Consider the following 27,809-nt stretch of genomic DNA (forward strand, 5'->3'; position numbering starts at 1 on the left):
CATGGGATAGTCACAAACACTTTGAGATATGTCGTGAGCGCTGTGGCCATTTCAGTCATATACCATTATTTCAGTTTCCTAGATGAAAGCCTGAAAATTATACAAAGATGAGGAACTTTTGTCTTCATGGGTGGATTGATTTTGTGGGATTTATGATCACATGAACTTCCCTGCTCTGCTGTCTTGAAAGACATTTCAGTGGGAGGAATCGAGATTTACAGTACACTACACAGGCCTACAGTATTCAGTCGTAAGTCCCATTGTGTTCAATGAGACATACTCCAAGGTAGGTAGGTGGGTAGAGGATTGCAGCCTGCACCCCGGTATCGATTTATCTGAGAATATGCCTCAATGGAATTTTCTGGGTAGACACACATATATAGGACTGTGCTGTTATTCTGATGGTTTATCTGTATGAGTTGGGTGGGTCATTTGCACTGTTGATAAGGAAAATACAGAATATCAAGTGATGATGTAAGAATGATGTAAACTTGGTTTGTGTGTGAAAAGAACAGAAGCAGTTCTGGGAACAGAGAGATGTGGGAGCTGCTGTCTTAGAACGAGAGGCAGAGCGAGGGAAGCCGAGAAGGTGAGCAGAAGGCCCCCCAAAGCATTTTGGTACTCTACTTCACTGCCTCTCTCTCTCGAGATCTGATGTGGACCTATGCTCAACATCTGAATTTGTAAATACACATGAAACATTACAAAATGCCGCAGGTCTCCCAATTACACCTCCTTCCAAAGGAAACGAAACCTGGGGAAGCATTGCCCCAGGAACGTCTCGCCATCTGGGGGATGCTTAACAATATATCAATAATGGAAACGATGCAGTTTACTTTAGGTGAAGGATGGAAGAAACGCCAAAGCCAAATTATCTATGCCTTCTCATTTGGGGGAGCCAGCTATTTTGGGCTCCGTTCTCTGGGACTGTCTCTTGAGGTGGCTCTAGTTGAAATGAATGAGAATTCATCACGCTTTTGTGACTCTCCTGTTAATTTCAATAGCACTTGTTGAAGAACAGTTCCCAGTGGAACGCATCCTTCCTTAGTAAGTGATTTTCGCTTACCACACTGCACTTGTTAAATTTTTAATACCAAATCTGAACAGTGATTAGCAGGCTCATAAAGCACATGTTTAGGATATGTCAAATCCTGCTACAGAGTCTGTTGTGTATCGTGGGACATATTTTCCAATGAGCTTTATTTATTTTTAAATCCATCTTAAAAACAGTAAGTCCCCTGATGTCTCTTTTCAACATTTTAAAGGAATCCATAGCCATTAAGGTTAGTATACTCAGCAGAAACAAATTTTCTAAGTGGAAACAAGCAAAAGCAAAGTAACCCATATTTTAAAGCTAAAATTCCGTTCTGATAAGATTGCATTTTTTAAAAAATAAAATTTCATCCCTTTCAACCCCTCCCTTTCTGGAGGCCTAAGGGAACTGTGGTGCATCTGCAAAGAAGAATGGAAGCAGTGGCTGAGAACAGCAGGTGCAGAGCCTTAAATATTCCCATTGATTTTCAAATGTATATTTATTGTTTCTTCTATTTCTTATTCATCCTTGTTATTTCTTAATGCATTTTGTATTGTATTCTGTGGAACTGAACACCTGGAGGGTACCTGAAATTCAAATCGTAATTTCATAAAATACAATATAAGAAATAAAAGAAGCAATAAAAATACAACCAAAGATCACATTGCATCTTGCACAGTGCATTACAATTGCTAAAGAGGCAGAAAAATCATTAAATGGTCTGCCAAGACTTTCAGAGGTCGGGGGGGGGGAGTGTAGGGACTACTGGTGTATAGTTTAAAGCATGAATGGGGAACTTTTTTCAGCTAGTGGGCAGTTCCTAACCTCCCCCATGGTCTACTTTGTCAGGTGGGTGGGTCTGCCCACTGTCAATCACTTCATGCCATTATGACCTCAGGGGAGTTCAAAGGGTCTGGCTGCCAGCACTGACCAGCTGATTGTGCTAACAGTGAGCCTCACATTATTTATTTGCAGGAGCTGTTTGATTCCAAACCCTGCCTGCAAAGGGACATTTTTCCTCTGCAGATTGGCAAAGCTACCTACAAAGCTGGAAAAATGTCCCTCTGCAGGCATGGTTTGAATTCAGGGATGGGAATATGTGACTCTCTAGATTTTGTTCAACTACAGCTCTTATCACCATTGACCATGCTGATGGGAGTAAGAGTCCTGCAAACCCCTCCAGGGTCACATCTCCCTGCTCCCCTTTGTTGACCAGGGATGGCCAACTTCTAAGAGATTGCAATCTACTCACACAATTAAAAACTGGCAGTGATCTACTCCTTTTTGAGGGGTTCAGGTCAAAGTTGTTGAGCATTCCCTTTTAAGGAGGAAAATCTCATTTTTTGGGAGGGATCAGGGTGAAGGAATAATAAAAAAGGCGCTCACGCAGAGATCGCTAATGAAACAGTCAGCATTGCAGTGAGAGCTTCGCCTTCCAGTATAGCAATCTAGAGGGCGGGGCGAGGGGCCAGAGCTGGATGGAGGAACCAGCGATTGACCACGACCTACCAAAACCTCCCGGGGATCGACCAGTAGATCGATATCGACCTGTTGGACATCCTTGTTGTAGACTATGTGTGTGCATGTGTGTACAAGACACATGGTCCCAATGCAGCATTGTGCATGCAAACTTTTCAGCCACTGATTTTGTGAACCAGCCCAGAGTTGCACAATTTGGACAGATGTGTGAAAATTATGTATGCAGGTCTTATAGGGAAAGTGGAGATGAGCTAAAAAAAAACATGTGCTGTATCTGTTGCGGAGCCGTATGTCCCATTGCAGATAATGGATGGGGAAGTGAATATCCAAACATGCCATTACATCAGAATACTCTTTAAACCAGGGGTCACAGCTAGCATGGCAGGGGAAAACCTTGCCTAGAACTTTGATATGTCAATTTTGCAGGTGCAAAGAATATTTTATGCATGAATCATTTAAACATGCAGTATCTCATCTGCAGTCTGAAGTGGTACAGCTCAATGACCGTTATATCCTACAAGGCCTCTGCTCATCTGGTTTAGCTCTAACTGGGAATGGATTTGTGCAATAAATAAAAAGATGCAATAAGTGCTTGACCAAATGTGACCCTTATAAATTGTACAGATTCATACCCTCCTCTTGCTCTTCTAACTATGGTGGGCGGGCTTGACCTTTGGCCCCTCAGATGTTGCTGGGCACTTCTGTCATCCCTGAGCATTGGCCATGGCAGCTACGGCTGATGGGAGTTAGAGTCCACCAAAATAGGGAGAGCAGCGCTTAGCCACTCCTAAGCCAATGAGAGGAGGACTAGGCAGGTGTGATCCTAGCAAGCGATTTAATTTGGACTGAACCGCAAGAAGCCCCATCAATCTGAAGTCAATAGACAGGCACTTATATACAGATCCATTGCCAAGTTACATCTCCTCTCCCTACCCGATTGATATTTGCATTGTTGCTATAGTTATCAGAACAGAAAGTTATGCTTATGAGTCACCCGCTCCCTCTGATATTATTTATTCATTCCAATCCTATTCTTACACAATAAGCCCACAGCAGATACATCATGAAATCTGGCAAGGCTTCTGTTTCCAGATCGAAAACCTGGACATTTTAAGAGCAGAATAACTCAGGCATAGGCAAACTTGGCCCTCCAGATGTTTTGGGACTACAACTCCCATGATCCCTAGCTAACAGGACCAGTGGTCAGGGGTGATGGGCATTGTAGTCCCAAAACATCTGGAGGGCCGAGTTTGTCTATGCCTGGAATAACTGTGGGCTAGTTTGAAAGCTATCCCACTGATAACAGGACCAGTGGTCAGGGATGATGGGAACTGTAGTCCCAAAACAACTGGAGGGCCAAGTTTGGCCATGCCTGCCCTACCGTGTTTCTCATATTATAAGACACGTCTTATATTTATTTTTTCCTCAAAAAAACACACTATGGCTTATTTTCAAGGGATGTCTTATTTTTTTCCTCCTCCTGCTGCTGCCACGGCCGGCATTGCTGCTGCGCCTATCACTATGTCTTATTTTCAGGGTATGGCTTATATTCCTTGAATGCTTAAAAATCCTGCTATGGCTTATTTTATGGGTATGTCTTAAAATATGAGAAACAGGGTAGACGAACTGGTGATGCAGTCAGAGAATCATAGAACTGTAGAGTTGGAAGGGACCCCAAGGGTCATCTAGTCCAATTCCCTGCAAAGCAGAAATCTCAGGTATCTCAGTGACAGATGACCATCCAACCTCTGCTTAAAAACTTCCAATGAAGCAGAACCCACCATTTTCCAAGGGAGTCCATTCCATAGCTCTTACTGTCAGAAAGTTCTTCTTGATGTTTAGTCGGAATCTCCTGTCTTGTAACTTGAAGCCATTGAGTCATGTTCTGTTCTCTGGAGCAGGATAAAGCAAGCTTGCACCATCTTCCGTGTGAATTTATTTAAAGTAGCTAGGTGTTCCCTTGCCACCTCCGGGTCAATAAAAAAAGAAGACCCCAAGCTCTGGGGTTCTTATAAACTGTGCTGTCAGATAGCTCTTTGTAGTTCATGTCAACTTAACACAAAGGTGCTCCCTATTTAAAACAATCATGCTGGTAATGTGCTCATTGTACCCATTTGATAATCATTAATTCATTTGATCTTATAACGGGTGACATAGGAAGTAATGCATTTTGCAGCTGAGAAACATTCCCAAAGGTCACTGGCAAATTTCTCTCCCTGTGCCCCATTGTGCACTGAAAACTGTCTCCACAAAGTTCACCATGTCTATTTTAATTGTCTTCCAGCAAATACCCTAACAGAGAGACAGACTAATTGATGTATATTGATGTGCATGAGGAAGTGTGAAATTAGGCAGAGGCCTTCGAGAAGAAGTAACATGGCTTATGCTGTTACGAAACTAAGAGATGCACCCAGTGGGAGTAAGTCTGTGCTTGCTAGCAAAATGCTCGTTATTCCGAGGGATGGTATATATATGGAGGGAAGACTCAGATGATAGGAACCCTAGAATGTGTGAGCAGATACGCATCACACTTCTCATGGATCTCCTGTTGGTGAAAGCAGAGAAGAGCGGCCATTTATGCCTCTCCAAAAAAGGAGGGTGTAGAGTTGCATAACATTTGCATGTGCTAATTTATATGTACTGTATAGGGACCCAGGGGGCTCTGTGGGTTAAACCACTGAGCCTAGGGCTTGCTGATCAGAAGGTCAGCGGTTCGAATCCCTGTGGCGGGGTGAGCTCCCGTTGCTTGGTCCCAGCTCCTGCTAACCTAGCAGTTCGAAAGCACATCAAAATGCAAGTAGATAAATAGGAACCGCTACAGCGGGAAGGTAAACGGCGTTTCCGTGTGCTGCTCTGGTTCGCCAGAAGCGGCTTTGTCATGCTGGCCACATGACCTGGAAACTATACGCTGGCTCCCTCGGTCAATAATGCGAAATGAGCGCGCAAGCCCAGAGTTGGTCACGACTGGACCTAATGGTCAGGGGTCCCTTTACCTTTACCTGGCAGGAAGGTAAACGGTGTTTCCGTGCGCAGCTTTGTCATGCTGGCCACATGACCCGGAAGCGGTCTGCGGACAAACGCCGGCTCCCTCGGCCTATAGAGCGAGATGAGCGGTGCAACCCCAGAGTCGGACACGACTGGACCTGATGGTCAGGGGCACCTTTAATTTATATGTATAGATGTTAAAAAGAAATACAGAACATCTCACCGTAGTGGTGGAAGACTGCGGCCAAGTAATGAGTGTACCTGCTTGCTCTGCTGTCCAAAAGCTTACTGTTGGTAGGCAATCGTTGTGCTCCCTCTATATCTTTAAACTGGATGTGGATGGGTGTTCCTTCCACTAGGACAGACCAGTCAAATAGATCACTGCCCTCTGTCATGTAGGACTTGTAGTTAGCTACCCTGGAACAGAGCCATGGAGTGCTGCGGGTAGTACAACATTGTCCTCCAAGCATGGCATTTTACTTTCTCCTGTAGGAATGAATGGCAGGCATTTGCTGATATGTGGGTTGAACTAGATGTGACCAGCAATGGACCCAAGATTTTAAAAATTGCTCTGGCATTTAAGACACAGCGGCCCCAGTTCAGGCTATGGGCAGTACATGAGGGATACTGGGAAGTCACAGCGTCAATAAGCCCACGAGGAACTATATAGAGGGCAGCTTTTATTTACGAAAGCTGCCACTTAAGGGTGTATATTTGGAAGCAGGTTTCATTGGAGTCAACGTGGTGACCACATTCATAGATGATAAGCATATCAATGGCTACCGGCCAGTACAGCTACATTCTACCTCCACTGTTGGAGACAGCTTGCCTCTGTATACTAGTTGCTGGGAATTTACAACTGGGGAACAGCAACTTACAGTTGTTTGCAGGCTTCCCATAGGCACCTGGATGGCCACTGTGAAAAGAGGGTGCTGGATTAGGAGGGCCTTTGGCCTGATCCAGTGTGACTTTTCTTATATGCTTTGATGGGGCTATTTGCACCCAAAAACTTTTGATTTGGGCTGCGAGGATCAGTGAGAGCAGCTTACAGGTAAATGAGTTTGTTCTAGTCCTAAACAAACTATAGTGCCCACGATTCTTTGAGGGAAAGTAGATGCTTTGAATTTAAAGTTATAGTGGAAGTAGCAGACTACAATCATATATGGAAGTGGGAGTAGAAGTTACAGTCATACAGCTAAGACTTTGAGCGAACAGGTATGAGGCTCCATATCCTAAATAAAAATTATGAGTTTGTTGTTGTTGTTTAGAATCAACTGTTGCTGAATAAACAGTTATTTAGGCTTCAGTGTGTCTTGACCAGGCACCCCCAAACTGCAGCCCTCCAGATGTTTTGGCCTACAACTCCCATGATCCCTAGCTAACAGGACCAGTGGTTGGGGAGGATGGGAATTGTATTCCAAAACATCTGGAGGGCTGAAGTTTGGGGATGCCTGGTCTTGACTTACATGGCAGTTGGCTAGTTAGTTAATTAAATAAATAATTCAATCAATCAATCAATCAGACCTTTAATATTCTAGACAACCTGTTTATTGTGTTTTCATCCTGATTTGTTTGCATGGAAATTAGATGTTGCCATCTGTTTATCAAGCATTCAATTTGATTTGTTTGTGGCAGGGTTAGAGATTGTTGCATCAAGCAAGTGTTATCCTACAAACTTCCCAGTGCATTCCCCCATCAATTTCCTTATCATGAAAAGTCTGACTTGGGGAGAAACAGGATCGTTGTTCAAGAGTACTAATAAACTTCAATTGTGCAACCTGGATTTGCTGGTATGTGATTGAACCGCACCTGTACAAAAGCAACAGCCTGGAAGTAAGTTAAATAAGAATGCTTCCGTTTAACTGAAGTATTGGGAAGCAAATTGGGCTTTGTGGGATATATCTCCCCCTTCCACCTCTGCTCCTTCCACCATCACCAGATTCTTTTAGAATCTGCAGCAAAGGCCCCCTCCCCACATCTCTGTCCTCCTTGTTACAAACAAGTTAAGATAATATTTGTTTGTGATCTAGGTGCCAAATATGCATGTTATGGCTGTCTGTGATATATGGCAAGTAAGCTGAGGGCCAGATTTCTAATACGAATGCATGGCCAAAAGAAGGAGAAGCGTCATTAGAGCATTTCCACACTCCAAAACAACCAGTGAGCAGTGTGACTTCAGACTTGGTCCCCAAATTTATTCTGCTTAGAAGAAGAATGATGTGCCACAGAGAATTCTCATTGATTTTCAGAGAAATGGTGAACAGCACGCCTGTGCTATCAGACACCATCAGAAGTTCCAATGAGTCACATTACAGCTGAAAAGCATTGGGAATAGATAAGAGCAATCTTGGTCCCCCTGCAAGACAGCACCACTTGTGAGTAATGTCTGACCGAGTGCAAAACTATGAACTGTGAGAAGCCAGAGGGTGAACTAGGGCACAACAAGCTACACTTAGTGAAATTCTCCCTTCTGCACAACTGTGGCTGGATCTAGAAACATCAAGAAAGGTTTCAGGAAAACGCGTTGTAAAGCTCATAATGGGAAATCCCATTGTCAAAGGATCAAACTCTACAGTGCCATCTGGTGCTATGACACATTTAAAACACTTTTTTTAATACAGCCGTATCTTGGAAGTCAAACGGAATCTGTTCTGGAAGTCCAAAACATTCAGAAACCAAGAAGCTCCTGCAGCCAATCGGAAGCCACATAAGCCATGTCGGACGTTTGGGTTCCAAAGAACGTTTGCAAACCAGAACACTCTCTTCTGGGTTTGCGGTGTCCAGGAGCCAAAATCTTTGAGTTGCAAGGCATTCGTCAACCAAGGTATGACTGTACTGTATTCTAATGTAGCTGAGTCCTGTCAGTGAAGCAAGAGGCCTGTCCTTTTTTGTGTACCACCATCCTAAACATAGGTAGCAATTCATTTAGCTCCAGTGAAAAAGCAGGGGAATTCACTCTATCTACTAGCAGAGGCTGGACCATTAGGGCAAATGGAGCAGAGCCCCAACAACATCAGTCTGCCCTTCACCATCTCTCAACTTCCTACTTTCTTACTTTCAGACAGTCCAGAGGGTGGCTCTGGCAGCCAGCTTCCTCCTTCTTGGTCTCAGTGTTGCCCCTGTAGAACTCAGCAGGGAGGCAGATAGGGATAAAACTAGAATTAGTCGGCTCTGGCTCCATGTACTGTTGATCTTACACACTCCTGCCTTCTATCCTTCTGCCTCCCTCGTTGCTGTCCACTGTAAAATAACTCTTGACAACACAAGCTTGAAATGGTGGGACACATAGTTGTGATGGGAAATCAAGTAGCCTTGCAAATATATGTTTCGAACAGGCAGATATGCATTTACTCTTCATTTGCTAAATAATGTTTATGTATATCTACCAGGGCCGTCTTAAGCATATCTGGCGCCGTGGTGCGAAGATCCCTCCGGCGCCCTCCCACCCCGTTTCTCAGTGCCCGCTGCGCAGCTCCTTTGGGCACAACTGTGCGGCGCCCCCCTGGTACCCCGGTGCCCCCCCAGCCTTGCCGTAGGGCCGGCCCTGGTATCTACATATCATAGCTGTCAATTTTCAGATTTGAAAATAAGGGATCAGCAGCCTCACCTGTCCCGGGGACAGTCTATGGCAGGCATAGGCAACCTTGGCTCTCCGGATGTTTTGGAACTACAACTCCCATGATCCCTAGCTAAAAGGGCCAGTGGTCAGGGATCATGGGAGTTGTAGTTCCAAAACATCTGAAGAGCCAAGGTTGCCTATGTCTGGTCTACAGTATATCTAACAATCCAGGATAGCAGTGGGAAACGGCGCTGGAATAAGGGAATTTCCATCAAAAAAAGGGAAGGTTGACAGCTGTGGCTTGGAAGAAGGGAGTTTCCCGCAAAAAAAGGGAGGGTTGACAGCTATGCTACATATAAACAAACTTTTTTTTAAAAAAAACATTTAATGCCAGTTGTGAACTAGATTGGAAGTTTGTCACTTGGCCTCTGTAGCGTCACAGGTGCTAGCCTATAGGTGCACGCGATAGCCACCAAACATTTGATGAGTAAGCACTTCTCTTTTTCTGCAAGAAGGAACTGGGAGTTTTCCTAGTGGAGTTTGGAGGGTGCTGGAAACCTGTAAAAGAGTGGGACCAGAGGAGTAGGGGGGGGGGTAAGTTTCTTCTATCTCCGGTCTCAACAATCTCATGCCCTCCAGATACATTATCAGTCTGTATTCTGTACCTTCTATCCTTTGATGTAAATCCTTTCATCCCTCTTATTGGCAAACGTGGGCAGGATTTGTGAAGCACCTCCCCGCCACAATCCCACATCTAAATAGCACATCAACGAATATAAGCAATATGGTTTTATTGGAAACTCTTTCCCCTTATCATGCTGTAGCATGTAGAAAACGAGAGGTGGTTTGTTTGTTTTTTTAAAAAATGAAATGCTCTTATTAGTCTGCTGCTACGCCATGTGTTGCTTGCTGATCTTAAAGCTTATTTACCATTTGTCTTCTTCGCATCGACTGCCATTTAAAAATGTCACCAGCCTTCTCCCCCTGGCCAAATAAAACCACTGAACGTCATTCAAAATGTCTCACAGGAGGCAAAGCATCGCTGCAAAAGCCATAACTAAAATTCATGCTGAGCGTTTCCCCCTACACGCTGCCAGATTTCCCCCCTCTCTTCGCTTGCCAGGCAGGTGTTCATGCTTGCTCCCCTCTAAGCTAATGAGGCCAGCCACCTGGAAACCAACCTCCCACCTTGCTCCTGCCTCTCACCGTCTATCATTCTCTCCCCCCCCACCCCGTGAACACCTGGCATGCAGGAAGCTGGTAATCGGGGTGCCACTTACACACCTGTAATGACCATTGGGGCTGGGTGCCCCCATGATGGTTAGTTCTGCAAAGAGAAAGCGCACAATCCAGGGCAAATGGCATGGCTTGTGCCCTACAGGGTTAGGGATGGGAGAAAAGATGGGTTCCACTCACCTTTAAATGTGAATCTACCCAATAAACACTTCCCAATACCTTGTGCGAACCGAAACACACCCACTCTTTTGGAATTTCCACTTCCCCGAATTGTGCAGTTCCTTTCTCCAGCCAAGTGGCATGTACAAAAATGCTTATATATATTAGGGTAAAGTGTGAATGTCAATGCATATATTAGTGAAAACCGCATGCAAAGTTCATTATATTGGGGGAAAGTGCTTAGCAGAAATGTGTATAGTAGGAGAATTTCATACTAAAATGCTGACGAACTTTCACTAGGTTTTTGGTTTTTTTTTAATTGCAAACTTGTAAACGAGCAGCACCAATCTGAAGAAACATGAGCAACTGAAATGGATATATTCACCTATCCCTAGGCATGAGCTGTGGGCTAAGTCAATTTAACAGAACACCTTTCCTCTGTTTTTCTGTTGTTTTTTAGAATGCAATTTCTTTTAACGGATTTTGACTCTCTTATTATTGTGTTGCCGTATCCTGTCCTGGGGACATGTTGTGCAAGGTGGGCAAGAAATCGTATAACTAGCTGGGCAAATAAAACCTTCCACACAGTTGCGTACCATGGAGTCACTTGTCAGCCTGCTTTAACGCCTGGTGCTACATTTCTCACCAAGCCTGGTTTTTGTGAAAGAGAATGACAAAACAGCTCATTTATCAGTCTCATCTTCCCTATGAAGGATAATCGATTTACAGGAAATTATTAGGCATTTTAGGCTGCACATCCTATACACACTCACCTGGAAGCAAATCCCTTTGAATTCAATGGGGCTTACATCAGAGGCTGTGGTAGTGTGACCTGTATGGCCATACTGGGTGCCATGATGCAGGGGTCACCCCAACAATGCTGTAGAATGGAGCATGAGAGGCAGGATGGGGTGCAGAATTTTAACCTCGCACAGGGCACTGCTGAAATTTGAGAGTCTAAAGTCTGCCTTTGCTTATGTCTAAGCAGGCATGTGTAGGATTGTGTTAGTATAGAGTATTTGGATTCCCTTCTTCCAATTGTGTAGACAAATAAGATTCTCTCTGTTGGTCTTGCTGCATGATACGGTGGGACGTGACTCAAGGCGTGATTTTGCCAAGCACCTAGCAACAGCCCTTCTTCATCTCCATGTTGCCGATGTGCTCACTTGTAAACATGCTGCGGCGGACAGCTGAAGCGAGCGAAGCTAAACCTTCACAGTTGCCTGTTGCTATATCGCAGAGTGTCAGTCAGCAGCCCCGCTGAGCAGAGTGTAATTATCATGCGGCAGGATTGCACTGCTTTGGAATCACTTGCAAGGTAAAGCCGGGAGTAAAATAGCTGTCAGGGAAAAGGAATATTGTGTGCTGGAGCTTGTGGAAACAGCCACGCTGAGCCTTGTGGGCATTGCTGAGTGGAAGATCATGGGGGCAATATGATGAACTGCCTTCTGGGGCAGTCTAACTCCCTGCCCAGTGTATCCTGTCCTCTTTCCTTTGTTGCTGCAATTCGCACAAAGGTGCAATAATGCTGGCAGGAAACATCCCACAGTTGAATTCTCCCATGATGTAATGAAATAAGGTTTGTCTGTTAGTCATGCTGGACAGACCATTTGTTTTTAGCTCTCCCAGCAGAATGGAATGCAGTCGTTGCCCCTCCTTGGCTAATGACATTTTGTTTGATATCAGAAATGGACATAGATTTACTTCCTGTTAATAACACTAGAAATTACGATCTGTGTCAATGCTATCATTTGAATATGTGGCTGCCGTTTCGTATTTCTTCTGTACAATGATGTAAAATGAGCTTAAATGGTGGCCTTTAATTTGGTAACCAATTCACAAAGGTAAGAGAGAGCCATATAGTTTGTGGCCGGACTTCAGAATACTCAGTAGAGATATTGCACACATCACAATGTGATTTAGGTGCATTTTTGTCCACAGATTGCTGAAAGACTATTTTGAAGTGCAAGCATGAATAAACTGGAGCTAGCCTGTCTATTGAAGGACTGAGACACCTTTTCAGGGGACTTGATCTGAAGGATCCACTATACAACAATTTGTTACATTTCATTCATGGACAATCTGGCATTATAGACTATGTGCCTCCAAAGAGGGCAAATTCCAAAAAAAATCTTAGATGGAATAAATGTGTCTTCACTGTGTGCCCCACAACTGGGTATCTCCATTTTTTTCCTGGGGGTATGCAGGGGTACGCATACCCCTAAACATCTTGTGAATCTAGGTTTGGCCTCATTGAGGGTCAGTATTTCAATATGAGTAGGAAAATGAGAGTACCCCTAAACATTTTTTTAAGGAAAAAAGCACTGGGTATCTCTATGTGGGCAATGTGATTATTTTATACTATTGGGTGGGGGTTTTTTTGTGGATGAACACTGTCAACATATTTGATTCTAACAGATTTTTATTGCATATTGTATATTTTCCTTGTAAATCCCTTTTGTTATTTACCACACACCGTTTTCACAGCATACACATGTGCTCTACAAGTTCAGTCTTTACACGCATATGCACTAACAGCAAGAATGGGTGAGACAGAAAGAGCCATGGGAGAGAGCAGCGAATGAAGAACTGAGCAAGAGAACTCACAGTACTTAATCTCACAGTCCTCCTTTGAATCAAGCATCACATGATTTGTCTTGCTATGCAAAGCCTAGAGTGGCACTGGCCTAGATGAAATGCCACCTCACCCTTTGCAGCCATGCTCTCAGATATCTACACTGTACATTGTACACCTATGACAAACTTAGTTGGTCTCTAAGGTGCTACTGGAAGGATTTTTTTTATTTTGTTTTGACTGTACTAAAATGACACAGAGGTAACCATGCCAGGGTTGGGGCAGTATTGAATCCATACAGGGGTGCCAACTTGAATAAAACATTGCGGGTGGGGGCAGGTAAGCCACTCCCAGCATGAGCACATGAAGTGGTTTGAATGACAATGCCCATCAACTGGGGGGGGGCTGGTACCCTCAAATATTTTATTGGGGGGGTGCAAAGACCCCTCAGCCCCTATGAATCCAGGCTCCTATGAAACCAGGAGTGCAGAAGCTGAAACTTTCCTGAATACTGAGCACTCTAATGTCTCATAACCTCGTTGATCTCTGATCAGATCCAGCTTCCACATTTTCCAGTTCTCTTTGGATAGGTTGCATCAAGTGCACATGCGCTATGCAATAACATAGTTGCTCAAAGGCCAAGGTTTGATTCAGCAGAGGTTGATCTAGGGAAGCACAATTGGTTCAGTTGCACTGGGTGCAGAGCCTTAGGGTGCCACAAGGGGAGCTGAAACTATGATGCAGAATGGAAGGGGGTGTGTGCCAAGTTCTGGCGTGCCACATAGCGCCACTGAAATTCAAGACTCCAAGGTCCACCACTGTATTCGCTCCATATTCTGCAAATGAAAGGCAGGGACAATTCTAGATGACAATGTTGAAATCTTTCATTCTAAGGCTTGCCAGATTTTGGGGAGAACTCTTGTCATGGAGTTGCACTGTAAAACCATTAAAATGATGAGCATACACCAGGGGTCGGCAAGGCTTACTGGGCATGGGGCGGATCACTCCTGCGGAGATCCTCCGTGGGCCGGGCCGGCGCAGAGCTACGCCAGAAATTGCGTCTGCACATGTTCGTGGTGCCGGAAATTGCTTCTGCGCATGCCCAGCCACCGGAAAAAAATCGCGCCTGCACAGAAGTGTTTTACGGTGTCTGGGCATGCGCAGAAGCAATTTCCGGCACCGCAAACATGCACAGAAGTGTTTCCCGGCATCTGGGCATGCACAGAAGTGATTTCCGGAGCAGCTCAGTTCGGGGGTGGCTCATGGGCCGGTTAAGTAACCCTCATGGGCCGCTTCCGGCCCATGGGCCTTAGGTTGCCTACCTCTGGCATGCACAGCCCAGCAAAACAACACCACGAACCCACCGGCAGCATACAATTCAATACCCAACAACCCACCGCCCTCACACAGGCACAAACAAATCCCACTGCAGCCAACCAAAGGCAATCAACCACGCCCTAGAACACCAAGGTCTCACAACAAATGTAACTGATCTGTAGAAAACACAACCTGAAGAAAGAGACGAAGCATGTGCTTTTGTGAACGAGGAATTTTTTTAAAAATAAAAAATACCTTTTTTTTAAAAAAATGATGAGCAGCATTAGCTGACTGAGCAGCGCAGTCCGTTCTGTTTTTATCTTTGAACTCTTGATGTATTTTAAACTCTTGATACAGTGCTACATGTTGAGCTTAAATGTGGACTTGGGGAAATAAGAGGCAGGAAAAGGCACTGAAATGCCTGAGATTCTGTTAAAAACAAAGCCAGCATTTAGCAGGGCTTTGTTAAAATCGATAGGCATAAAATCCAGCCTACCTATCACCTCCTGCCTGTGCATTTCTTTACACAGTGCTGTTTTGGTGTAACAGGAGGACAAATCGTTCTGATTTCGCAGCATTCCATTATATCTTATCATTTCTGTGCATTTTACTCTACCTGCCTGCGTGTGTGTATCCCTCTAAAATTCTGATGAGTGCAAGTACATTTTTTTTAAAAAAATGTCTAAATAGCAGGCCAGTTTAAATGCATAGAACAGGTTGTGGTTTTTTTTTAAAGAAATGTTGAAGTTTCAGCTTCTGTCCTTTTAGCCTGACCCTAAATGGGCTTACTCAGAAGTCAGTTCTACTGACTTTGTTCAATGGCTTTTACATGTGGCCTTACACACCTTGAATCTCTCTCCACCCCCAGTAAAGTTCAGAAGAACTTTAAAATGTGATTAAATAATAAAAATTACATGATGATACTTTGGAAAGGTGGGAGACAGGAAGCAAAATATAAAGGGAATATTAGAGAGTGGATTTTTTTTTTTTGCAGGTCATGCTTGTAGGCGTCCCATAGGCATCTGGTTTAGGTAATGTGAGAAGGGAATGCATGATATATTTAGGTCTTTGGTCTAATCCACCAAGGCTTTTCAAAATGCCATGTTCTTAGAGATGGCATCAACATTCCTATTTCTAGAACTGAAAATATGAATCTAGCCAGTCTGTGATATTCACCTGAAATACGAGGGTAGTATTCTGGACCGAAAAGCTGTAGCCCAGATTGAATCTTAATATAATAATAATCTAGTGGTCCTTAGTGCTGCTCTATCAATAATAATAATAATAATAATAATAATAATAATAAATATTTATTTATTTATACCTTGCCCTCCCCGGCCGAGGCCAGGCTCAGGGCATCTAACACCAAACATGAATTACAATAAAACGTAATAGAAAAACAACAAACAAACAAACATTTAATTAAAACACGGCTTAAAATACAGCTTAAAATGCAGCTTCATTTTAGTAGTCGCCCTTAAATCAAGACCATAAAGGGAGGAAACATCAGCTATTCACCTGAGCCAGCTATCCATGCTGGTCCTACATGGGCCAGCAAAAAAGCCAAGGGAAAATTTATATACCAAATCCCATATAAGGGGTCAGAATGAGTCTAAGCCGAAGGCTGGGTAGAACAGCTCCATCTTGCAGGCCCTGTGGAAAGATGTCAAATCAACAGGTAAAGGAGGGAGAAAAGTCTCCCTCCACCTTTTGATGCCTGGTTTGTTGCTATGGGTGCATGCCAGGCAGCAGGAGGTCTGAGAGATGTCACTTCCCTAGGAGTACAGATATTGGTCACTAACACTGGGGAAAAAATTGTTAATGTGAAGGCAGGAACGTCTAGTCTGCCCAGTGTTTTCAGTTGCTAAGGAAAGTTTTCAACCTAAGTCTCCTATATCTCAATCCTTTGCCCTTTCCCGTGCAGCAAACTAAAGATCTGTGCCATCCTAGAATGGCATTCAGGTTTTTGGTGGAATCCATCATTCTTCTCTTCCCTTTTTGTTAAAAGCAAAAGCAGACTCGCCTTTGCAGAATGCCATGCATCTTTATCAAAAAGCCCACTTAGCAAATAGTGCCCACCTAGCTCATCACATCCAGAAGTTTGGCGGAATTAATTAATGCTGGGAAGCCAATTTCTAAAAGCAGGTGGGGGGGCTGCAAAATGCATAAATGAATGTTTTTCTACGCAGTTATTTTTGTATTTCTGAGACAGACTGTGTCATGTAATATAGCTGTTTCCATGGCAACACTTGGTGACTCACGATGATTATGAAGCACAGCCCCAGGTAAGTGGTTCAGGTTCCAATGCTACCCTGAACTTGGTTGCTTAAATGGATAAAGCTATTTCCATTTCCTCTTTATTCCACCCCCCCTTTTCTCCATTTTTGACATGTGGATGGTCAGCTTGACATTTGAACTAGCATCCATAACCGGCAGGTTCATTTCATGTAATTTGCTGCTGGGCCTTTAGCCTGCAAGTGGGGGGTGGATATTTGAAACATCCTCCACATTAAAAGAAACAAGCAGCCCATTCTATTGTGTGTAACAACCAACCAACCAACCAACCAACCAACCAACCACCACCACCACAACCATCAACACCACGCCCATGTTCTCCCAGTAGGGTTGTCAGGTGACCACCTGGAGATTTGCTTTGTCCCTTTCCAATCACCATTAAAAAGAAGTATGGGAAGACAGAAGGAATAACATAGCCACAAATTCAACTGGTTGAAATTCAAGAAACCTGCACAACTATGGTCACGAATAATTACTGGTAGTAGTAAAAGTGTGTTTAGAACTGTCCTCTAAATCAGTTTCCTCTCAGAGAGATGGAAGAGACTGCACTCAATATTCTTTTAAGGAGAGGATGTGATAGGAATTAGATGAATTTGTCCTTAGGAAGTACAAAATGTAATGCACACACACACAATGGCTGTTGAAATCTGTGACTAATATGGGGAGGTTTCATATATACTTGGAGTGGAGCAAGATACCATCCTTCAGTATCCCGACTCCATATTTCCAATTATCTAGCTTTTCCAAACAGTCCTGTTATTCTTTCTTGCAGAAGGCACCTTTTAGATAAAGGTCATTTATTAGATTTATTTATTTAGTACATTAATATTCCACCTTTCTTCCATTGTGGAACTCAAATTAACTTAAATTCCAATGACATCATCATCATCATCATCATTATTATTGTTGTTGTTGTTGTTGTTGTTGTTATTATTATTATTATTTCATAGTTGTTTTCATAAAGGTGAACTCAAAGCAACGTATAGCAACAATATTGAAACAAGTATAAAAACAAGGTTAAAAACAACCTAAAGTTTTCACCGGCACATGTGTGTGTATGTATACATTTCAATGTGCATTACAACAAAAAAAACCTCACAGTAACTTTCTCACTTATGCAAGGTCGAGGAGGAGCATTGAATTAAAGAATGAGAAACTAAGACTAAACTACCAAATCCAAACACTGGGCAGGAGCTTCTTCTGCACTGACGCTACTCATTCTCCTTTTCAACGCCAACCCTTTCCCTTTCACCAAATGCTCTCCTACGCTAGTAACCAAATTGCTCACCTCTCCGTCAGATATTGCTGTGGCTGGTTATTCTGTGTTATATCATTTATTGAATGTATGCAATTTATTGAATTACGTGACAAGGACAGCTTTCGTGATAAAAATGTTCACTATTTTGGGGAACTCTGTACACCAGTGGTTCCCAATTAGGGGTCTGGGGACCTCTGTGGGTCTGTGGAATGCACCCAGGGGGTCTGTGGTCCCATCCCTTGCCTCCCCCTCCAACTATTTTTTGTCCTTCTTGCATGGTAATATCACAAATTTTATGGTCGTCTTTTTTTCTTACTATACCTAAAATCATATTGCTTATTAGGGGCTACCCCACATTTTGTTCAAAAAAATGCTTTGCAGAGGTAACAACCGTAGAGCATGGGCGTAGCCAGGATTTTTGTTTGGGGCAGGCTTTTGTTACCGGGGGGGGGGGGAGAGAACCTCAGATTTGTATTGATTGAGGGGCAGCCATAGAGTTATCAAAACTTTCAAAAGTAGGGAATCCATGGCTTGGCTTTTGAAAAATAGTGGGTCCTTGGTACTGTAATTAGCTATAATTGGGAACCACTGCTGTTGTACACAATTACTTTCTCTTGTGCACAGCAAGATTACAAGCATCCACTGGCTTCTCTTATAAACAGCCTGTTTAACTCAAAGCAAGTTTCTTCCAGAAAGCAGACAGAGCTCATGTTGACAGAGTCTAATAGATTTTGTCGTAGTCATAACCCTGCTGCTAATGGACTCATTTCCTAGTCTTGTAAATGTTTCACAAGCCTTTTGTTACTGCTAAATTCTGCTAAATTGCTATTAATTGATGCTGTGCCAAAGGGTCACCTTGTAGATTCCAAAGATGCTCTGTAAACTGCAGCGAGAGTGTCCAAAAAGCAGAGGTGAAATAGACTCACATTAACATATGTCTCATGGTAGTCTAGGACACAGGGTGTGTATATTGGCTAAAGCAAAGGGATTGTGACACCTGCAGTTGATTCTCACGTACTGTCTTTGATTTTGGACACTCCTTTAATCAATTGGCTGCATGAAGCATGCCCATAAAGAGCTTTGCTTTATTTTTCAGGTTGACTAACTGAGAGCATCGAATGCCAGCAAGCCATGTAATAACGGTGCTGACATTGCCCTGATCTCAATGCTGGTTTGCTTGGAATGAGTCACCTTGGCTGATCAAATCAGAGGATGGGAAGATGTGCAGAGCAACAGGGTACTTTCCCCTAATCTGCTTCTAGTTTCCAAAGAACCGAAGAACCATGCATAGGTGTCTAAGGATGCACACCTGTCACACATGCTTCCAAGTGTTTGCCACATTCAGAAAACAGTGGGCGCACACGTGTCATATTTGTGAAAATCACTTCACAAAAATGCATAACATTTGGCGAACTTCCTTGCGCAAAGGTGTACATTAGCCGAAGTGGTGGATGAAAGACGAAAATTCACGCTAACATTATGAAGAATTTTCACGGGATTCTGCAGAAATGCAGAGAACTTGTTTAAAGATGGGGGAATCTGAAAGTGAGAGGACTGAAATTGGCAGACTCTTCCATCCCTCCTGCTGAGCAAGGCTACCTGAGAGTCAGGGTGAGACGGAAGTCAGAAGCAACGCAGACTACAGAGTAGGGATTTGAGGAAGAGGCAGCGGAGGGAAGCATGGCCCTTAAGAATGAAGGGACTGTGGAGGAACTGGGGCTGGTACAGATAAATACCAGCCTTCTTATACAAATAACTTTGCTGTGCAACATCTGACAAGCTAGTGCAGGGATCTCTAATGTAGGGATTGGGGAACCTGTGGCCCTCCAAGTTGTTGCTGGACTCCAACTCCCATCAGCTCCAGTCAGCATGGCCAGTGGTCGGGGTAGGAGCAGAAGCCCAAGAGTACCTGGTTCTCCAACCCCGATCTAGTGACGGTGCATTAGAGGACTGCGTTAGAGCACCGCAATCGAGTCTCATGTGCCAAACTGAAGCGGAACATGGAAGTAGAATATGCACACATCAGAATAGAGAAGTTGATTAGCTGCTCTCTACAATCCCTGGAACTTTTAAAGCATCAATTTGACTCCATTGTTAAGAGTGCCCTAAGCAGCTAAAATGCTAATCAAGTTTATTTGAGATGAGAGGTGCCATAATCATGTTCCTTGTCAAAGGAGAAGTGATTGGCTTTGGGTTCTTTGGATTCTCTCGTCCTTGCGTGTCGGGATTGATCCATTTTTCATGGACTTTCCTGAAGGGATTCCTTAATGCCTTTACTAACTGAGTCACTTGATCTCGTGGCATCTACACAGCATTTCCATCAATAATTTTAGCATGCCGTCACCCCCAGGCAGTTTTCATTTATGTCAACTGTGCTGCAGTTTGATTGCCCCTTGTTACCAAGGCTGATTGAATCATCCATGGAAGTCCAACATTCCTTTCTTATTTCTTAGTTCCAGTAGAAGAGCATATTCCTGCCATCTCATTTATGTCCAGATCATGTTATTGCACACAATAAAGATATATTATGAGGTATATTGGGGGCAGCATTTCATTAGGGAGGGGAATGAACTTTTTGAGGCAGACAAGGTTTTCAGTAAGTTTTCAAGGGTCATTCTTGGACCAATTCAAAGTTAAGCTGCAAATGTGAAAAAGAAGGGTAGGATAACCATGTTTGTTGTGGCTCTTAATAACTAAAGCAATTAACTAAATGGTTACCCTTTTCTTAAGCAAAAGGGTTTTGTTTTTTTGTATTCATACCTGATACGTACAACCATTTCTGTGTTTATAAGAAGTAGTCCGTTTGCTGGACCAGTGAGTAGGGCCAAAATACAGTAAATATGCCTCCAGGATAATAGGTATCATTATGCTTTTATACACAATATTGGAGTGGATGTTTTTTTAATGCACCTAGTCTAAATGCACCTAGTCTAAATGGAGGTCTAAATGGAGAATAAAATACAGGTGTGTATGCAGGCAAAGGACTAGAAGCAGGAAGACCTGTTATCAAATCTCCACTCAGCCATAGAATCATAGAGTTGGAAGGGACCAGAAGGATCATCTAGTCCAACCCCCTGCAATGCTGGAATCTTTTGCCCAACATGGGGCCATAGCTGCCAAGTTCTCCCTTTTTTTAAAGGGAAATTCCATTATGCTGAATAGGCTTCCTCGCGAGAAAAGGGAAAACTTGGCAGCTATGCATGGGGCTTGAACCCACAACTCTGAGATTATGAGTCTCATGCTCTACCAAATAGTACATACTCAGCTAGTACAAACTGGGTGACCTTGACTAGTGTAACCCACCTTGCAGGGCTGTTGTGCGGATAAAAGGGAAAGCAGGAAGAACTATGTGAACCACCTTGAATTTCTTGGAGGGAATGTAAGAGGCCAAAGGTCCCATCCAGCACCCTGTTCTCACAGTGGCCAACCAGATGCCCGTGGGAAGCCCAGAGCAGACCCTGAGTGCAAGAGCACTGTCCCAACTTGCAATTTGCAGCAACAGATGTTCAAAGGCATACTGCCTCTGACAATGGACATAAAACAAAGCTATCATGGCAGGCAGCCATTGGTAACCTTATCCTCCATGAATTTGTCTAACCCATGGGTAGGCAACCTAAGGCCCGGGGGCTGCATGCGGCCCAATCGCCTTCTCAATCTGGCCCACGGATGGTCCAGAAATCAGCGTGTTTCTACATGAGTAGAATGTGTTTTTTTATTATTTAAAATGCATCTCTGGGTTATTTGTGGGGCATAGGAATTCGTTCATTTCTCCCCCCCCCCAAATATAGTCCAGGCCCACACAAGGCCTGAGGGACAGTGGACCGGCCCCCTGCTGAAAAAGTTTGCTGACCCTTGGGGCTCTAACCCCCTTTTAAACTTAAGTTGGTGGCCATCACTGCCTTTTGTGGGAGTGAATATTTCTTTTGTCTGTCCTGAATCATTCGGCTTCATTGGATGTCTCCGAGTTCTAGCCTTATGAAAACAGGAGAAAAACTTTTCTCTTTTCACTTTCTCCTCACCATGCATAATTTTATATGCCTCTTACTTGCTTACATCCTTTCTTACTTGACTTTTCTCCAACCTTAAAAGTCCCAAATGTTGTAATGGCTCCTCTAGGGGACTTGGTCCATTGCCTCAGTCATGTCGGCTGCACGATACCTGTTTTGAGGTGGAACGACCAGAACACTGCACAGTATTTCATGTCTGGTAGCTCCATAGATTTTCAAAATGACATTATAATATTGCCTACCTTGTTTTCAATTGCTTTACAAATGATCGCTAGCAGTGAATTTGCCTATTTCACAGCTGCCACACACTGTGTCAACATTTTCATCAAACTATTCACTGCAACACCAAAGTCTCATTCTTGGTCAGCTACTGTAACTACAGACTCCATGAGTGCATATATGTGAAATTTAGACTTTTTCTGGCCTCAATGTGCACCACTTTATACCATAGCTGCCAAGTTCTCCCTTTTTTTAAGGGAAATTCCCTTATGCTGAATAGGCTTCCTCGCGAGAAAAGGGAAAACTTGGCAGCTATGCTTTATACTTGCTTACATTGAATTACATTTGCCTTTTTACTGCCCATTCACTCCATTTGGAGAGATCCTTTTGGAACTCTTCACAGGCCCTTTTTGTTTTAACCACCCTGAACAATCTGATATATTTGATATCTTCAGCAAACCTTGACTGCTCATTCCTAACTGTAGACCATTTATGAATCAATCACTTTCATCTGCTCCTAAGTGATAGATTAATTATTTTGATGAGTAACAGATGGTGTCTCCACTTTTATGATGCATTGTTCATAAGGCAAATATTCTGTGATGGTAACTATTTATTACTGCAGATAACGAGCTTTTTTTTGGCTTTACACTCAATAGCAGTTGTGAAGAACTTATCTGCCTAGTTAGAACACAGAAACATTCAGCCTGAAGCTCTCAATTCTACTAAATTCTACTAAAAATTGAAAAAAGTCACTATAAAATATTCTGACTGAACTTGGCATTTCCTGCAAAGTGGAAGTGAGCAGGTATCACCTGTTAAATGCCAGCTGTAGTCTAATCCAAACACATAGACTTTGCCACTCATTCCAGTGGAAGACTGGCTCTGGCAGTACAAAGGGATATGTGCAAAGGGATACATAGTTGCTCCTCCCATTGAAGGGGGTAAAATGAGAAGCCCTTTCTTAGGGAATGCATGTGGGGCTCTCAATTTGTGCAGCAACATACCGTACCTTCTTGGCACTGTTCGCTCTAAGTCTCTCCAACGGAAACAATCGGGAACACCCATAGAACAATTGGGTGGGTTTAGGGCATAGCTGCCAAGTTATCCCTTTTTTACAGGGATTTTCCCTTATGCTGAATAGGCTTCCTCGTGAGAAAAGGGAAAACTTGGCAGCTATGGTTTAGGGGAGAGAAGGAATGAAGAGTGTTGCTTGTTGGACATTCGTAGACTCACAGAATTGTAGAGTTGGAAGGGACCACCTAGTCCAACCCCCTTGCAATACAGGAATCCGTTGCCCAATGTGGGGTTCGAACCCATGACCCTGAGATTAAGAGTCTCATGCTATCATGCTATCAACTGAGCTATCATTCCCACTTGCCTATAGACAAGAAATTCACTTGAAAGCATGGACCTCTGTACAAAATGCCAGAATAGTTAAAATGATGCAGCTGGTTGACTCATGGGCCCACTGCCAATACCCTCTAGAGCAGGGGTGGGAAACTTTTGGGCCTCCAGATGTTGCTGAACTACATCTCTCATCAACCCGAGCAACCATGGCCAATAGTCCTGTGGTTCAACAACACCTGGAGTGCCAAAAGTTATCCATCCATGTTCTAGAAAGAAATATATCGAAGCGCTGTCCCTCTGCAGATTTCTTCTGGCTCCTTCATGCAGTATCTATGGGATTTTGGGGCCAGGTGCATCTAACATTATAGACAGGTGTGCTTCAGGTGTATCCAGTAGAAAAGGCAGGCATATCCATAAAAATGTATGGATGTTCCAGAAATAATCAACAACAAGGGCAGGGGCAGAGAGTTGCCTAATGGAACAGGGAAGAGTGAGCTAATTTTGTCTCGCTTGAAACTCAATTGCACCCAGCTGTGGCTGAAGTGATGTGCTTTGCATTTCTACTAGTAAAACTAATCTGCTAGCTTGGGCAGCACAAATGTTATAAGTCCTTTTAGACCAATTTAATTGCCCTAGGGTGAACACATCCTCAGATGCTACAAGGCATGTTTCTGCCACCTCAGCAAGGAGTAATGTGAAACCTTGGCATAGGACAGGCATGCTATGAATCATGCTGTCCTGAAGACCTAGGAGAAATATTGCTGGTGTAAGCAACACAAATAAATCCCACACCACTCTTAAGAGTCCCACAGTGACATTCTGAGTCCCTTCACCTCCCAGTGAAGTTAACAGAGCACTTCCAATGCTTGGAAGTTCACGAGTATCTCTTATAACAAGGCCTTTAACTCTGATAGGGACAGCATTATTTCACTGTGCAATTGCATACCCAGGCAAGGAGGTTAATGCAAACTCATGTCAGGCTTGACAAAGCATTGTTTACAGCATTGTGTCAGAAGGAACCGATTGCCCTGTTCAGAGATCCCGACCTTTGTCAACCAATCATAATTTTGCTCCTTAGAAAGGTTGGGATAATTTCAAGCCCTGTCCTTTGGGAAACATAATTCTATCTAGATTGGAAAATGTTTCAGCTGTGACCATTGTTTTCTTAATGAAAGAAACATTGGGATGTACCACATGACATGTGGCGAAACATACAAGCTATAGCACTCAAACCTCAACCCTATGAGATTTTATAGCTAGATAACTCTAGGTAGCTTTTCTTGTGAGTTAGGTAGTTTGCCTTGTAAATGACTCTAAGTGCTGGTATACAACAGATAAGTTGTATGCACATGTGCATGTATAACCAAAGCAACAAGCAGCTAGGACAGATTTCTGAGCAGGAACATGTAGAACAGATGTCCATGTGCCATTTTCTGCAAAGGCTTGTGCTGCTTAGAATTAGGAACAGCCAGGAGATGGGGACCTGATGATATAGAAAGACAATAAAGAAGAGGGGGTGGTGAGAGGGGGGGACTGTGACATGACTGCTAAAAAACAATCTTGGATTAAATTCAGCACTGACAAAAAATAGTAGTACAAATTGGCCCTCAAGACTTCTTTGTGCACAGCTATTTACTCAATGCAGGAAACTAAAACATATGGAGGTAGGCAGGCAGGAGGCAGGCAAGCAGGCACAGTAAAACACCAGAAGCCTGCTTCTTCCCCATCTGGACTTCCTCTTCCCCACCACAGGGCCATCTAAGGCCAACTAGCCTGTGATAAGGAATCCAGGAGCAAGAGTCATGCAAAATGTTTGCGTCTGTGCCAGCTGGACTTTCCCCTCCACTCAATAGGGGGCCATCTGATCCAACTGCCTTGTGGGAAATAACATCAGCTGTTAGCTCCTGCTCAAGCGGGGTGGGGCGGTCTTTGTTTTCAAGTGCATGCTTCTAGCTGCGTCAGTTTCATATTTGTAACAAATGAGGTCGGGTGGTTGGCTACTGGGGAACACCCCAGTGGTAGCAGCGTAGTCTTGCTTGGTGCATATACTCTGGTTTTTGAAAAAATGGAACCAGGTGAATACTTTTTTCCTTTTCCCATGCCTTTCTTTTCCCAGGCTTTAAAACTGTTTTGTTATTTATAAATTTGTTGTTTCTGGAGTTTTGAAACTTGTGAAATGTTTGGTGATGCTGCTGATCTTTTATTCTACATTTAATATTTTTTTTTTAGGTTTTAATTTTGCATAGAATTGTTTTCTTGCAAGGCACCCAGAGAACTTTTGTCACTGAACAGAGAATAAATACTGTAAACAAATAAATGTGAGATGATTTGAGGACTGTAGTCATAAAGCAGCATATAAGTCTACTAAATCGACAATAAATATTGCATGGCCCTCATTTCCCAGCTGCAAACAAGACACACCAATGGACATATTCTAGTAAGCTTTCAAATCCATAATCTGAGTTGTCTCTTGAATAAAGTCATCCAGACCTTCATACTTAATTCTTGTCATTTATTTTTATTACTCAGCAGGATTCCCTCAAGTCAGCACTGATATTCAGCAATCATCACTCAGCAGTTACTGTTCATCTTCACAAGAGACTGTCAAAATACTGTGGGGCGGGGTGTATGTGGAATCAACAGGCTTCTGTTATCTCCAGCAGCAATACAGCTGCCAACCCTTCCTAATGAACCAAACACTGATTTAGCCCATCACTGAATAGCAGCAAGAATTTGCTACCTAAATAAGATGAGCACAGTCTTAAAGTAAAATAAAATAAATATGGCTTCTTAATATAAATATTCCCCTCCATCACCTGCATGCCAAGTTAGATCACTGCAATGAGAACTGCAGTAGTTAGATTACAGGAAGCTACCAGTTGCATACCAAGTCCTATAAGCTCCATGCTTGCACTCCTTTTTGGCGCTTGTGCATCCTTTCAGCATTTGATTCCCAAAGATCCACTGGTGACTAATCAGCTCCCCTCTTTTTAATCTATTTCACCCCAATACAATTCCAGTTTAATTCCTTATCCAAATCAAACGCTCCAGAAGGAGAGGGAGAAGCGTAGAAATACCATTTAAAAGCCTAGGCACAGGTCGCTGTCCGCGGTGCTGAAACCAGTTCGTGACCTGCGGCGGTCGGCAGGTGGCGCCGTTCCACATTTGGAAAAGGTGAGGCGAACGAGGTGGCAGCAGCCAAAGTCTTCCCCAAACTGATTTCTCCAGCACACCTCAGAACAGGACGCCACGACATTAAACTCGACAAGCGGCCAATCTCTCGTGAATAGCCCTCTGCAATTTCAGAGAGCGCCTTGCGTCTCCTCCGCCCAATGTTATTTATTCCAAGAGAGTACTCACCATGTTGACTTCCGAGACCATATCTATACTGGCAATCTCGATTCTCATGCCAACGTCAACGGGAGAGCCTGGAAACGGAAACAGGTGTTTGTTTTTAATGGCCAGCAGTCAAAAGGGTTGGAAGGTCAGGACTTCTGAGCCTCAAAGCATCACACACGCGAGGGCGTCCTGTACCTGTTCACATGCTTAACACATTGGTGTGCTCTTTTTCATGTCTGAAGAAGAGCTCTGTGAAATCTGAAAGCCTACCACCGTCGACCCCAGCAAAACCCGTCTATATAAGGACATCGATTTACTGAACCAATTTAGAGCCCATACATTTGGAGCATGTCTATAGATGTCCGAATGTGTGTATGAGGGGAGTGGGGAGAGAAAAGAAAACGCGCCCATTTTGAGGGAAAGGAATTGGCTACTAGGACCCTTTCTGCAGCTGATTAGAATTCTAACCAGCTTTTGCCTCTGACACTAGCGGGACCGGCACAAAGCCTGGTGATTCCCCCCTGTAAACAAATCCGAGGAGACTCACCTCCGAAGTCCGGCCTCAGGCGAATGTCGTATCCTTTGAGCAATTTGTCCACGGTCTCTTTCACGTAGGACATGTTGCTGGGCTCATTCAGGCTGAGGGAGAGGAAAGGATTCAGAGCGAGCGCTTGAACACACGCACACAGGCACCGACACAGCCACAACCAGGATCCCGACCAGCCTCCCAGCAGAGGAAGAAATCCACGGAGCTGAGCTCCCCGGAAGATGAGGTCCATCATTCAGCCCATCACACACACACACACACACACACACACACACACACACACACACACACACGTCCTCTCGCGTCCAAGCGCCATTCTCACCTCTTGGCATAGCAGACCATGGCTATCATCGCAGGGAAGAGCAAAATCCCCACGCGCTCCCGCGGCCGAACTGCCCACATTCCTTCCTCCGGGTGGAGAGTTGATGCCTCTTTCTCCCCCTTCCCTCTC

At 43.8% G+C, this 27,809-nt stretch overlaps 1 protein-coding gene across 1 annotated transcript in view; it reads right to left on the reverse strand.

Annotated features, from left to right (window-relative positions):
- Nucleotides 1-27,590, reverse strand: part of GABRB1 (gamma-aminobutyric acid type A receptor subunit beta1) — a 78,488-nt gene extending 50,898 nt beyond the window's left edge. The window contains exons 1-2 of the mRNA XM_035112201.3: nt 27,359-27,590; nt 26,833-26,900 (exon numbers count right to left, since the gene is read on the reverse strand). Coding sequence (XP_034968092.3) covers nt 26,833-26,900; nt 27,359-27,590 — 300 coding nt within the window. The remainder of the gene's footprint in view (nt 1-26,832; nt 26,901-27,358) is intronic.
- Between the last annotated feature and the right edge of the window lie 219 nt (nt 27,591-27,809).

This window comes from Zootoca vivipara, chromosome Z1, assembly GCF_965207765.1.
Source record: "Zootoca vivipara chromosome Z1, rZooViv2.hap1.1, whole genome shotgun sequence".
Classification (NCBI taxonomy): domain Eukaryota; kingdom Metazoa; phylum Chordata; class Lepidosauria; order Squamata; family Lacertidae; genus Zootoca; species Zootoca vivipara.